The sequence below is a fragment of the Maylandia zebra genome, linkage group LG3 (assembly GCF_041146795.1).
Source record: "Maylandia zebra isolate NMK-2024a linkage group LG3, Mzebra_GT3a, whole genome shotgun sequence".
Lineage (NCBI taxonomy): Eukaryota > Metazoa > Chordata > Actinopteri > Cichliformes > Cichlidae > Maylandia > Maylandia zebra.
Genome location: NC_135169.1, coordinates 3,454,426 through 3,467,261, shown reverse-complemented (window position 1 = coordinate 3,467,261; position 12,836 = coordinate 3,454,426). Strand labels below are relative to the sequence as shown.

At 43.3% G+C, this 12,836-nt stretch overlaps 1 protein-coding gene across 1 annotated transcript; it reads right to left on the bottom strand.

Annotated features, from left to right (window-relative positions):
* Positions 1-4,449: 4,449 nt before the first annotated feature.
* Positions 4,450-7,440, bottom strand: LOC143416928 (low affinity immunoglobulin gamma Fc region receptor II-like). Its single transcript, XM_076882600.1, has 5 exons — positions 7,071-7,440; positions 6,439-6,474; positions 6,048-6,311; positions 5,723-5,968; positions 4,450-5,636 (listed from the first exon to the last, which is right to left on the bottom strand). Exons 1-5 carry the CDS (start codon positions 7,099-7,101, stop codon positions 5,449-5,451), a joined length of 765 nt encoding a protein of 254 aa, XP_076738715.1. The 5' UTR covers positions 7,102-7,440; the 3' UTR covers positions 4,450-5,448.
* Between the last annotated feature and the right edge of the window lie 5,396 nt (positions 7,441-12,836).

Below are 12,836 nucleotides of genomic sequence, written 5' to 3'. Positions count from 1 at the left end.
CGCTCCTCTTTCGCTTGAGCTTTGTTTGGCCCAGAAAGATGGCTCCTAAACCAGAAATCCTGGTCACGCCCCCTCTCATGACATCACGCTCCAAAGCCCTATATTAGGGATGAATTTAGAGCAGTGTGCAGCCTGAGCTTTAAGCCTTTTTCCCATTAGTACCTATTCGGATCCCCTCAAGCGTCATGACTCATTGCTTGACGTGTACCAAATCTATGTGTGGGGTTGTAATAGCCCAGTTTCAAAAGTGGCAGTTATGGTTTTCATGAAGAAAATGCTCTCATGACTCATTAAGTGACCCCACTGACCAGCCAATCATTGGCATGCAGTCTGTTGACACCTTATTTTTGGATCACATCAGCCTGCTTGGAACCCCAAAAACAATATAATGGAAAAGAGGTCTAGAGAAGTTGATGCTTACTATGGTGGTAACATAATGAGCAGCTAGCTTGTCTCTCACCAAAGTTAAAGATAAAGAGCAAATGTACCTGGGCCTCCTTGTTCTGTTTATTTTTCCATCATTGAGGTCTTCAGTTCCCCCTGCTTAGTCAACTGCAATTGGACCACTCTCTGCATAATAAAACAGATTTAAATGACTGCAGTGACTGGGATTTGATGTTATTATTATGATTATTATTACAACTATAGAAAAACATCTTATTTTCTTTTGCACAGTTGGTTTGGTCTGAACACATCTGCTGTGAAACAGAGTGAGCAAAAAGAACAGGGAGGTGTTTCTGAGAACAGGAAAAGTGGACGACCACAAAGCGACCATCATCTGCCATCTAACTGACTCTCTTTACCACAAAGCACAAAGCCAACATGCTCTCACAACATGAACAATATGCCAAAACAGCACACATTGCAGACAGGAGTGTCCTCTGCATGAAACACTACACATATAAAGGCTGATTTAAATAATGAAATCCTCAATCCTCAATCTCAACCTCAAATCTCACAAACTGACATAGAAGTAACTCTGTCTGATAAACTGGATTTAAGAAGTGCTTATAATTTTAAAAACATGTTTAGTGTCATCTTCTGTCAGTACAGAATGTGAAATCATATGGTTGGTTGCAGCGAATAGATGTACAGTGACAAGAGTCTAAAAATGTTCTGCAGCACTGTATATATATACATTGTGTATATATAGTGGTGATGTTAGCTGTGTAGTCTGCGTATGGAGGGAAGTCCTGGGAATGAGGGGTGGAACTGTGTTATCAGTGCTTGTGTGAGTTCAGGGTGGTTATGGCTTTTGGGGAAAAAAGTGTTCTTGAGTCTGTGGGTCTTTGTCCTGATGCACCTGTAGCGCTTCCCTGAGGGAAGCAGGTTGAACAAGTTAAAACCAGGCTGGGAGCTGTCTTTGAGGATGTTTACTGCTCTGCTGAGGCAGCGGGGGGGGGGGGGGGGGGGGGGGGGAATAAATGTTCATTGGGGAGGGGAGAGGGCAGCCGATGATCTTCTGTGCTGCCTTGACTACACTCTGGAGCCTCAGTCTATCTGCCTTAGTGCAGATGCCATACCATACTGTGAGGCAAGCTCTCAATGGAAAAGCGGTCTAAGGTCAGCAGCAGGTTGGACTCCAGTTCTTGAATACCATCGGGAAGTGCAGCCCCTCCCGGGTCTTCTTGACGACCACTGTGACATTGTCAGACCAGGAGATGTCAGCGGGAGATGAGGATGCCGAGAAACCGAAAGGTGTGGACCCTCTCCACACACTAACCGTTGATGTATAGGGCGGCTAAGTCAGTGCTGCGCCTCCTGAAGTCGACAATGACCTCTTTGGTTTTCTTAGTGTTCTGTGCTAGGTTGTTTTCTGAACACCAGACTTCCAAATTCAGGACTTCCTCTCTGTAGGCTGCCTCATCTCCCTTTGAGATGAGTCTGACTATTGTGGTGTTATGAGCAAACTTGATGATGAGATTGTTGTTGTGTGTCGAACTGCAGTCGTAGGTATAGACATCCCTTAAAATGAACAAAATTGGCTCATCCCTTATTCTACTTTAAATGTCCTGTATATTGACTGCTACCTGCTTTACTTTCTGACCAACAGATGACACTCAATACTGAATCTGATTTCACTGCAATTATATCAAACGAGCGCTCGTGTCCAGTCACAATCATCTGTTAAGGCCTGTCATGCACACAGATGTAAGAAGTAATGCATGATTCATAAAAATAATTCATAAAAATAAGTGTAACCCAGCTGGAAAAACCAGTAAAAATGAGATGAGCTTTATAAGGTATTTGTTTAGTTTCAGAATCATTCTTTTATTTGTTTTATTTTATTGTCAGAAGAAGTGGGAAAAAACACATTTTTTCAACTTCCTGCTGTGCCTAGCAGGAGCAGGAGCTTTTATTTTGAAGGTTAACAGGAAGTTGTGTGTTTTTACACAGCCATTCGAGGAAAAGAAAAATCCGAAGCTATCTCGATTAGCAGCAGAAACTGCCGCGGTTACGGAAGCAAGGCTTCATAAAAGTTGTCAAAAAGTGTTCAGAAGTTATCGGCTAACATTTCAATAGTGAGTTGAATGTTAGACAGAGCTGCCGAAATCAGCAGAGGTGGCAGCTAAGTTAATAGTGTTCCACGTGTCTCGGTCAGGTCTTTTAGTGAGCTTTGAGCTCCACGAGAAAAGACCAGTGATTCCAATTGATGGCGAGCCTCCCAGTGTGATTTCCAGGATCCAGATCTGCACAACCAGTCAGACGGCCAACGGTTTATCTGGTTTCTGATAGGATTCCACCAGTCACCCCGGCTGGCAACAGTGAACGGATAAAAAAAGAGTGCACTCTAGACTATAAAAACACTAAGTGTGAAACGCAACCTTTTTTGCTGACTGACAGATCATTGCAGATCATTGCAGATCATTCCCTCATTCGATCTGTGTTTTGACTTGACTGACCCTCTACTCTATAAACTCTGAGGAACAAACTGAACTATAAGGTTGCAACCTAGCAAATACTTTCAAAGGGACAATTCCAATGATTAAGGACAATGCATTTTATTTCTATTTTCATTTTAAGGGCCCATTTGTTGTTTTGCTGTGAAACTGTTATTGTTGAAACTAAAGTCACAGTTAACTGAAATTTCTGTGTATTATGATTATTCGCACTCATATCCAGCTCCTCCCCGAACCTAGAGTGAGGTGTACTTATCCAGCAGTGGGTTACATAAGGATCACTGTCCTGGATCCAAGATGGCGCCAGTGTGTTCGGCAGGCCGTCTCCACTGCTATGTGATGCTTCTTACCCTTCTGCATATATGCTATTCAGGTGTCTCATCAATGATTACCTATGACTGCCATACTCTTCCAAGTCTTTGGCCACTCTATATTTATGGGTCGTACTTCCATGGATTGGACCCGTGGTGGAATATAGGAGATACCACTCTGCCATGGACGGATCACCTCTCTGGAACATACGGAACATACTGCATACCCCTGCTTCCTTCACACAGGAGACACTACAGGAAATGAGGTAAGTGGAGCAGTGTCCGTGTCTGCCTTAAGGCTTACCTAAAGGAACAGGCTGGGAATGGCTGTGACATTGCTGTGGATGCTTTACGCCTCCCCCTAACTTTCTGGGAGCAGTTTACCTTTAGGTTGTTCAGGCGTCGATGGATTTGCCATGTTGAGTCGCAGACCTGCACTGCCACTCCAGTGGTTTATTCGCTGTTCCAGTGTTGGATTGAGGCTCCTAAAGGTGGAGTGTGTTACTGCAACCTATGCTGCCCGAGACGTGCCTCCAACTGTGACTTGGCGTCTTTGACTCGAATGGTTCAATTAAATGTTAGGTCGCTGACAAATAAGACTTTTACTGTAAACAATTGTTTTACTGCTACATGACTGGATTTACTATTCATGACGGAAACTTAGATTCTTGTTCTTATAACTGGTGATTTTAACATTCAAAGTTGCTATAAAGGTCATGTGTTTGCCAAGGATTTCATAGCCTTACCTGACTCTTTTAATCTTATCCAGTGGGTTAATGCACCTACCACCTTCAAAGGACATACCCCTGATTTGATTCTTTTCTTATGGTCTTAACATTTGTGTCAGGGACTTCCCAGTCATCTTTGATGCTGAGTTATGCAAAATGCTCCAGAACTTTGAAGGTCCTGGACATCTTGTGCGCATAATAAATCCTGAGACGGTGGATGAATTTTCAGCTTCTTTCTCCAAATCTCTTCTTCCTGACATTGATCGTACCACACCCTTTCCAGCTGATGATTTTGCTAACTCCTTTCTTTCTACATGCTCTTCTTTACTAGACTTTGTGGCCCCTATAAAGGTAAAACAGCCTAGAAGCTGCTCTCAACCATGGTTAAATGACTCTATACAGTGGCTTGCAAAAATATTTGGCCCCCTTGAACTTTTCCACATTTTGTCACATTACAGCCACAAACATGAATCAATTTTATTGGAATTCAGCGTGAAAGACCAACACAAAGTGGTGTACACGTGAGAAGTGGAACGAAAATCATACATGATTCCAAACATTTTTTACAAAAGAATTACTGAAAAGTGGGAAAACAAGAACACTGAAAGAAGCTCTCTGATGTCTCCATGTTCCTCGCTGTGTTTAAAATGAACAGCTCTGTGTTGAAACACTTGCAGCTGAAGTGTTTTCTTTCTATCAGAAACAGGATGCTGGACGACTGCAGAGCTGTTAGCTTCAGTTAACCACAGACCACAAACGCACAGTCCAGCTCACAGTGAACAACACTCAGTAAGTACAATATTAAACACGCATGTTACAACTGACCTAGATTTTAAATTTTAGCTAAAAGGAAACTAAAATAAAACAAAGGCATAAACTTAATGTTGTGACTTTGATGTTTACATCATGTCACCTCATTTAAATTAGAGAAAATGTACAGATAATCAAAACTATGCACATGATTTCTTAAATACCCTCACACACAGAGACACACACACACACACAGACACACACTGACCTGCCATCAAAGCAAAGCAAAATTCGAATTCTGCATTATTGTACTAAGCAAACATATTATTAAATGGACTAGTTCTTATATAGAGCTTTGAGTATTCAAAATGCTTTACTCAACTTGCGTCTTTGACCCATTCATAAAGCACTTTTCTGCAATTTCTATGGAAGTGCTTTCTATCTAACTTCATACTCTGATGAATGTAGAAGAAAGTGTACTTTATTGGTCCCCGTGGGGAAAATCCCTCTCTGCATTTAACCCATTCACTCAGTGAAGCAGTGGGCAGCCACTGGGCGCCCGGGGAGCAGTGTGTAGGGACGGTACCTTGCTCAGGGGTACCTCAGGGTAGCTGTTCAGGGGAATCGAACCCCCGACCTTCCGATCATGGGGCCACCACTCTACCTACTGAGCTATCCCTGGAGAGCAGCAAATATCCTTGCCCAAGGATATATGGCTTGAACCTTCTGATTAACCTGGTTTATCTCCTGATCCTGAGATCAGGAAGTCTGAGTCTCACCTTCAAGTTTCCTGTCAACACATCGTCTCTTCAGCAGAACGAGTAATACCAGTAGAACTACAACATAGATTGATCTAACAAATAACAACTGCAACACAGAGCGATCCGATGGAGAGGTAGTAGTGGGTTGAGGTGTGGTTGTAGGTGGAGGTGTGGTGGTGTGTTTGTCTAAAATAAAGCAAACACAGTCACTAAGTTGTCGTCACATTGTGAATGTTGAAAGCTGCAGAAACACAGACAGGTGAGTGTGTCACCTGTGACAGTGATCCAGCTGGATGGAGACTCTCCATGACCGATGATGTCACACTTGTAGAGGCCTTCATCAGACCTGGAAACATGCTGGATGGTCATGTGACCTGTAGGCTGCTTCCTGATGAGGGAGCCATCTTTATAGAAAGCAGCTGGGAGGTTGGAGGGAGTGGTCTTTGTTTTACAGAGCAGAGTGACGTCATCTCCCTCCATCACAGGGAGGACAGGACTCTGCAGGATCACTGATCCACCTCAACACAGAGACAAACTACAGCATTTCATCCATTTACACACAGCTTCATCAACACTAACTCCACACACTCAGCTTACCAGCGACTGTCAGGTTAACCATGTTACTGATGGGACCCTCTCTGGACTCACACCAGTAAACTCCACTGTCTGATTTGAGCATGTAGCCGATATCACAGGAAGAACCAGCTGGTTTTCCCCACCCATCTGCACACTGACTCCTCTGTTGTTTGCTTGTGTTTCTCCTCAGAGTCCATCCAGCAGAGCTGTCGTCCTCCTCACAGCTCAGAGACACAAAGTCTTCCTCAAAGAACTGAGAGCTGCTGGGACTCACAGTCAGACGAGCTGTGAGGGTTACAATGAAAAACTGATCTATTAGACTTTACATTGTGAAACATAACATAAAATCCCAATCAGGTCATATCAGTGAGCATTTCTCAGGTTTAAACTGTGACAGAAGAAGGTTACTGACCTTGGTTTGTTGAGCAGCTCAGCAGTGAGATCAGAACTAAAGAAAAATGACACTCAGGTTGATTTGAGGTGAACATAAAGAACAACTCCACACAAACACATCTCTTGATATATCTGCTAATTTTCTATTTGATTTAATGTATTTCAAGAAAATTTGGAAAAACAAAAGGTGAAAAGTATGTAATGGTAAAACAGGAACATCTCATATGTATATTCATACAGTTTGTACTCTTCTTGCTCCTGTACTCAAATTTAATTAATTTATTAATTTACTTTATCTCAAAAGTAGCACTGAATGTAATTGTTGTGATCATAAATATGTGCACTGACTACACTGTTCATACAATACAAAATGTCCTCTACTCCTAAAAGAAACCACAGTAAAGTCATGTGTCCACTGTGCAGCTGTGTTGATATAATGAGTGAATGATTTGATCTTTTCACTGCCTGCTGTGTTTCCTCGACTCCTGAGCAAAGATAAAGAGTCAGTTCAGACCTGCAGTTGGTCCTCGTGGTGTTTTGAACTTGAATTCAGCCTGATTTGTTTTTCATGTCTTCTCCTCCATCATCAGTTATCAGGAGAGCAGACAGTCAAAGTACAAGAATTCAAACAAACACAGAGATTCTACTTACAGAGCAGACACAGCACAGATGTTTCCTTCATCGTCCTTCTCACTCATTTGAGCTTTTTTTCATTTCTGTCACTGACACCAAGTCAAGCCCGCCCTCTTCCTCTGAGCACCAGCTTTCTATTGGTTCAAATAGAGTTAGTGGTTAGTGTGTGTGTGTGTATGTACGCCCCCCTCAGTGAGAGAGGCAGATATGAGCTGAAACACAGGAATCAAACCAGGGACGCTGCTGTTATGGAGCTGAACTGGAACCATTCAGACACTGAGGCCCTCTGAACACATTTTAATTACAGCTGTGCAGAGACACACTGATGACTGACTGGAACACTATGATTCACATTTTACATTAACACCATCCTCACACATGGTTTATATATGGCCACTAGAGGCAGATGTTGGACTTTAAACATGACACAGGAGTGTCGTGGTCCTGGGTCGTTGACCCAGCATTTTGTGTTCATTTTGATGTCATCTTATGTTTTGTGTTAATTCTTATTTTGTATTGGTTCTAAGGGTTTGTTTCTTGTGTTTAGTGCTTTAGTGTTCTTCCTCCTGTGCTCTGTTTGTGTCTCTGAGTTGGTCTTTGTGAATTTCCTGTTTTTCTTTGAAGGTCTGTGTTGGTTATCACTGTGTCAGCTTGTGTCTTCCTGTCGTCTTGTGAATTAGGTTCAGTACTGAATTTACGTTACGTTTACCCTTAGCCAACAGTTTTAAATTTCCCTCAGTGTCGCCTGCTCTGGCCCCTGGAAGACAATTGACTATGGTTGCCGGTGTCTCTAGATTCACGTCTGAGAACGGAATCACCAATTACCAGAGTTTGACCCCCGGAGGGTGTGTCGCAGAGTGGGGAAAAACGGTTAGACACATGAACGGGTTGGTGGTGTAACTGGGGCTTCTGTTTAAGACTATGCTTCCTCCTCACCGTCACCCAGCCGCCCTCTTTCCCCAGCTGCTTGGGGTCTGCCAGGGGCCTACGCTATATTCGGCTGCACCAGCTACAGGGACATGGCTAGCTACGGGTGAATGAAGGGTGCGAAGCAGAGTCTCCAATTCAGTAATCCTGGCCTCCAGAACTGCAAATATGCTATATTTGTTAGAAGATCTTTCAGCCCAATTCTACTTTCTGCCTAATACATCATATAAAATGTAATCAAATGGAAAAAGTCTCTTTTAAAATTTTGTTTTATTAGTTTTAATCTTTTAACTTTATGCATCACGCAAAAATTAAATTATATGCAACATTCTCTGACTGGAAGAAATTTGTTTAACATTTAAACCTATTTTCTGCACATTCCTGCACATAAAATAGTTTTTTTTTTATTTACACTCACTCTTTTAAATAAATGCAAGTGAAACACAGCAGAAAATAAATAAAATCAAAGACTCAGCAGTCCTGTTGCTCTATTTTCACGTGTATAGCAGGCAGATGTTTGTCCTGGTGCAGGTGTGCCGCAACAGTCAGTGGAAGAATCCGTGAGTTTGTCTGTGAATTTCCCATTCCGTGGTAGCATACTCGGTGCTTGCTCGCAAGTTTAGGGGTTTTTTTTGCTGTAAAAAGAAGTTTTCTTCCAATGCAGTGAACAGCGGACGCTAATGTTTTTGTCACTTTTTACAGAATCAAACTAACAGTAAGGTCAGTACTTCCACGCTTTAAACGCTGCACGCTCATACTCTCTCCCGCACTTGATATATTATCCAATCTTGATCTACACACAGCTGTTGCCACAAATGTCGCACTCGCTTACATCATTGTCATGAGACACTCACAAAAAAAATCACAGTTTTAGTGATGCAGCGTGCTTACGGGAAGGTAACTGTAATCTAATTACCTGTTTTGCAATAGTAATCCCTTACGTTACTCGTTACTTGAAAAAAGTAATTGAATTAACGTGTTACTGCCCATCTCTTGTGACAACACAGAAAGTGTGCTTCAGATGAAGCACGTGAAGATTACACTATGAAAAAAGAATGTATTTAAAAGGTTTTAATTAAATTGCTAAGCAGATAAGCTACTCAGAAACACCACTGTGTTTGAGCAGGAACAGGAAGTGATACTCTACCACAGAGTGAGCGAACACCGACAGCGCTATCCGAGAAGCTTGTTCTGTCACGGTTCGCTTGAGGACTCACACGAAGGACTCAGAGGCACAGTCAGTACAGTGGGGCAAAAAAGTATTTAGTCAGCCACCGATTGTGCAAGTTCCCCCACTTAAAATGATGACAGAGGTCAGTAATTTGCACCAGAGGTACACTTCAACTGTGAGAGACAGAATGTGAAAAAAAAAATCCATGAATTCACATGGTAGGATTTGTAAAGAATTTATTTGTAAATTAGGGTGGAAAATAAGTATTTGGTCACCTCAAACATGGAAAATCTCTGGCTCTCACAGACCTGTAACGTCTTCTGTAAGACGCTTTTCTGTCCCCCACTCGTTACCTGTATGAATGGCACCTGTTTGAACTCATCATCTGTATAAAAGACACCTGTCCACAGCCTCAAACAGTCAGACTCCAAACTCCGCCATGGCCAAGACCAAAGAGCTTTCGAAGGACACCAGGAAAAGTATTGTAGACCTGCACCAGACTGGGAAGAGTGAATCTACAATAGGCAAGCAGCTTGGTGTGAAAAAATCAACTTTGGGAGCAATCATCAGAAAATGGAAGACATACAAGACCACTGATAATCTCCCACGATCTGGGGCTCCACGCAAGATCTCATCCCGTGGGTCAAAATGATCATGCGAACGGTGAGCAAAGATCCCAGAACCACACGGGGGGACCTGGTGAATGACCTGCAGAGAGCTGGGACCAAAGTAACAAAGGTCACTGATAGGTTTGTAGCTTGAACCTATTCGCTGGAACGTTAAAGACAATATAATTACACAGCAAGCAAGACACGAAGTAGGCACCAAAGTTCTCTGGTTTACTCATGCATGAGGGAGACCTGCCTAGAGCCAAGTGTCATCCCACCACTTGACCTCCATCAGACTCTCAGCCAGGCTCCCCATAGCACTCCTTTTATTGTGGTTACATGAATATGCATAGGGTCATTAACATATAGCATCTTACATAGGTATACATGTGAACAAAGAATACTCTGTGTGTGTGTGTGTGTGTGTGTGTGTGTGTGTGTGTGTGTGTGTGTGTGTGTGTGTGTGGGGTACTGCTGATCAAAGGGTCATATAACATCCTTGGTCAGGAAGAGGGTAGACCCCCCCTCACCCTAGATGGTTCACCCTAGATAACACCGTGAGGAAGTCCAGCAGTTCAAGCACTTAGACTAGAACAGACGTAGCTACGTTAATCCTACCATAAAACAATAAGAGAAGGTACGACCTCTCTCGTGCTCCCAGAGTGCTCTCTAATACACACAAAGTTTGCAGACTATCAAGGATCAAAACCTCTACCAATCTACAACTAATTACAAAACTCTAAGCATATATAAGTAAATATTTCTAAGCATAAATGACAATCAACAATACAAAACCTAACAGTCACCATCAGTAACACACTACAACGGCAGGGAATCAAATCCCGCAGTGCCAGACGTGTTCCGCTGCTGAAGCCAGTGCATGTCCAGGCCCGTCTGAAGTTTGCCAGAGAGCACATGGATGATACAGCAGAGGATTGGGAGAATGTCATGTGGTCAGATGAAACCAAAGTAGAACTTTTTGGTATAAACTCAACTCGTCGTGTTTGGAGGACGAAGAATACTGAGTTGTATCCCAAGAACACCATACCTACTGTGAAGCATGGGGGTGGAAACATCATGCTATGGGGCTGTTTTTCTGCCAAGGGGACAGGACGACTGATCCGTGTTAAGGACAGAATGAATGGGGCCATGTATCGTGAGATTTTGAGCCAAAACCTCCTTCCATCAGTGAGAACTTTGAAGATGAAACGAGGCTGGGTCTTCCAACATGACAATGATCCAAAACACACCGCCCGGGCAACAAAGGAGTGGCTCCGTAAGAAGCATTTGAAAGTCCTGGAGTGGCCTAGCCAGTCTCCAGACCTCAACCCCATAGAAAATCTGTGGCGGGAGTTGAAAGTCCGTGTTGCTCGGCGACAGCCCCAAAACATCACTGCTCTCGAAAAGATCTGCATGGAGGAATGGGCCAAAATACCAGCTACTGTGTGTGCAAACCTGGTAAAGACCTATAGTAAACGTTTGACCTCTGTTATTGCCAACAAACGTTATGTTACAAAGTATTGAGTTGTATTTTTGTTATTGACCAAATACTTATTTTCCACCCTGATTTACGAATAAATTCTTTACAAATCCTACCATGTGGATTCATGGATTTTTTTTTCACATTCTGTCTCTCACAGTTGAAGTGTACCTCTGGTGCAAATTACTGACCTCTGTCATCATTTTAAGTGGGGGAACTTGCACAATCGGTGGCTGACTAAATACTTTTTTGCCCCACTGTATTTATTACAGTCCCACCAGGTGTATATACAAACAGTGCAGGGGATGGTGCTATATACAACGCGGTGACAGGGAAAGGGCTCCGGGGAAATCCAGGCAGGGAAAAGACACTCACTCCTCTTCTGGCTCTCTCTCCAAACACTCACACAAAAGGGAATCCGCTCCGGGGATGCAGGGTCGGGTCCAGGGGATCTATGTACAAAAGGAAACGCACGTTAGACGTTTTGCACAGGGAAGCAAAAGACAACTTGCTCAGAGTCAGGCTGCACTGACGCGAGTCACACACAACGATCCAGCGATGAGTAGAAGCCACTCCCTGGCTTAAATGCTGGCTGCGCTGACGAGGCCCAGGTGTTTCCTCTTCAGAGGGGGCGTGGGTCAAGGGCGTGAACCCACCATGAGTTCCGCCCTGGCGAGAGAGCGAGAGAGAGAGAGAGAGAGAGAGAGAGAACACTACTAGTCAGCGGCCTGCTGATCCCCTGGCCGTGACATGTTCAGTTGTAGGGTCGAATGGTGGTCCTAATTACTCCAAGTTTGTGTTCCAGAGGGTGATGGGAGTCAAAGAGGAGGTACTGGTCTGTGTGTGTGGGCTTCTGGTAAACTTCAATGTTGAGGTTGCCATTCTCTTCAATATTCACAGCGCAGTCCAGGAAAGGCAAACTGTTTTCCAGTTATCCAGGAAAGACGCACATGGACCAGTACCTCCTCTTTGACTCCCATCACCCTCTGGATCACAAACTTGGAGTAATTAGGACCCTACACCACCGGGCAGAACATGTTCCCTCTAAGCCTGAAGGGAAAAAGAAGGAACACACACATGTAAAGGAAGCACTCAAAACATGTGGGTATTCTAATTGGGCCTTTATAAAGTCAGCAAAGAGGCACAGAAAAGAAGATCAGATACCAGCTAAGGAGGATAAGAAAGACAGACGCAACAACATTGTCATCCCCTATGTAGCCGGTGTATCAGAGAAACTATGGAGAGTTTTCTCCAAGCACGACATCCCAGTGTACTTCAGACCCAGCAACACACTCAAGACAAAAACTGGTTCACCCAAAAGACAAAACTTCAAAACACAAACTTAACAATGTGATGTATGCTGTACAGTGTAGCAAGGAATGCCCAGACCTCTACATTGGATAGACCAAATAGGAAGTGTAAAGGAAAATGAAGGTAAGTGACGGAAGTGACGGACAAGGTACGAAACTCATGTTGTAACTGACGTCAGACGCCGGAGATTTGGGCGGAAAATTAAAGCGAATGGTAGTTTAGAATTGAACAAATTCCTTTAAGCTTCAGTGTTACCAAATACACTTATCAATTGTCTTATGACTAAC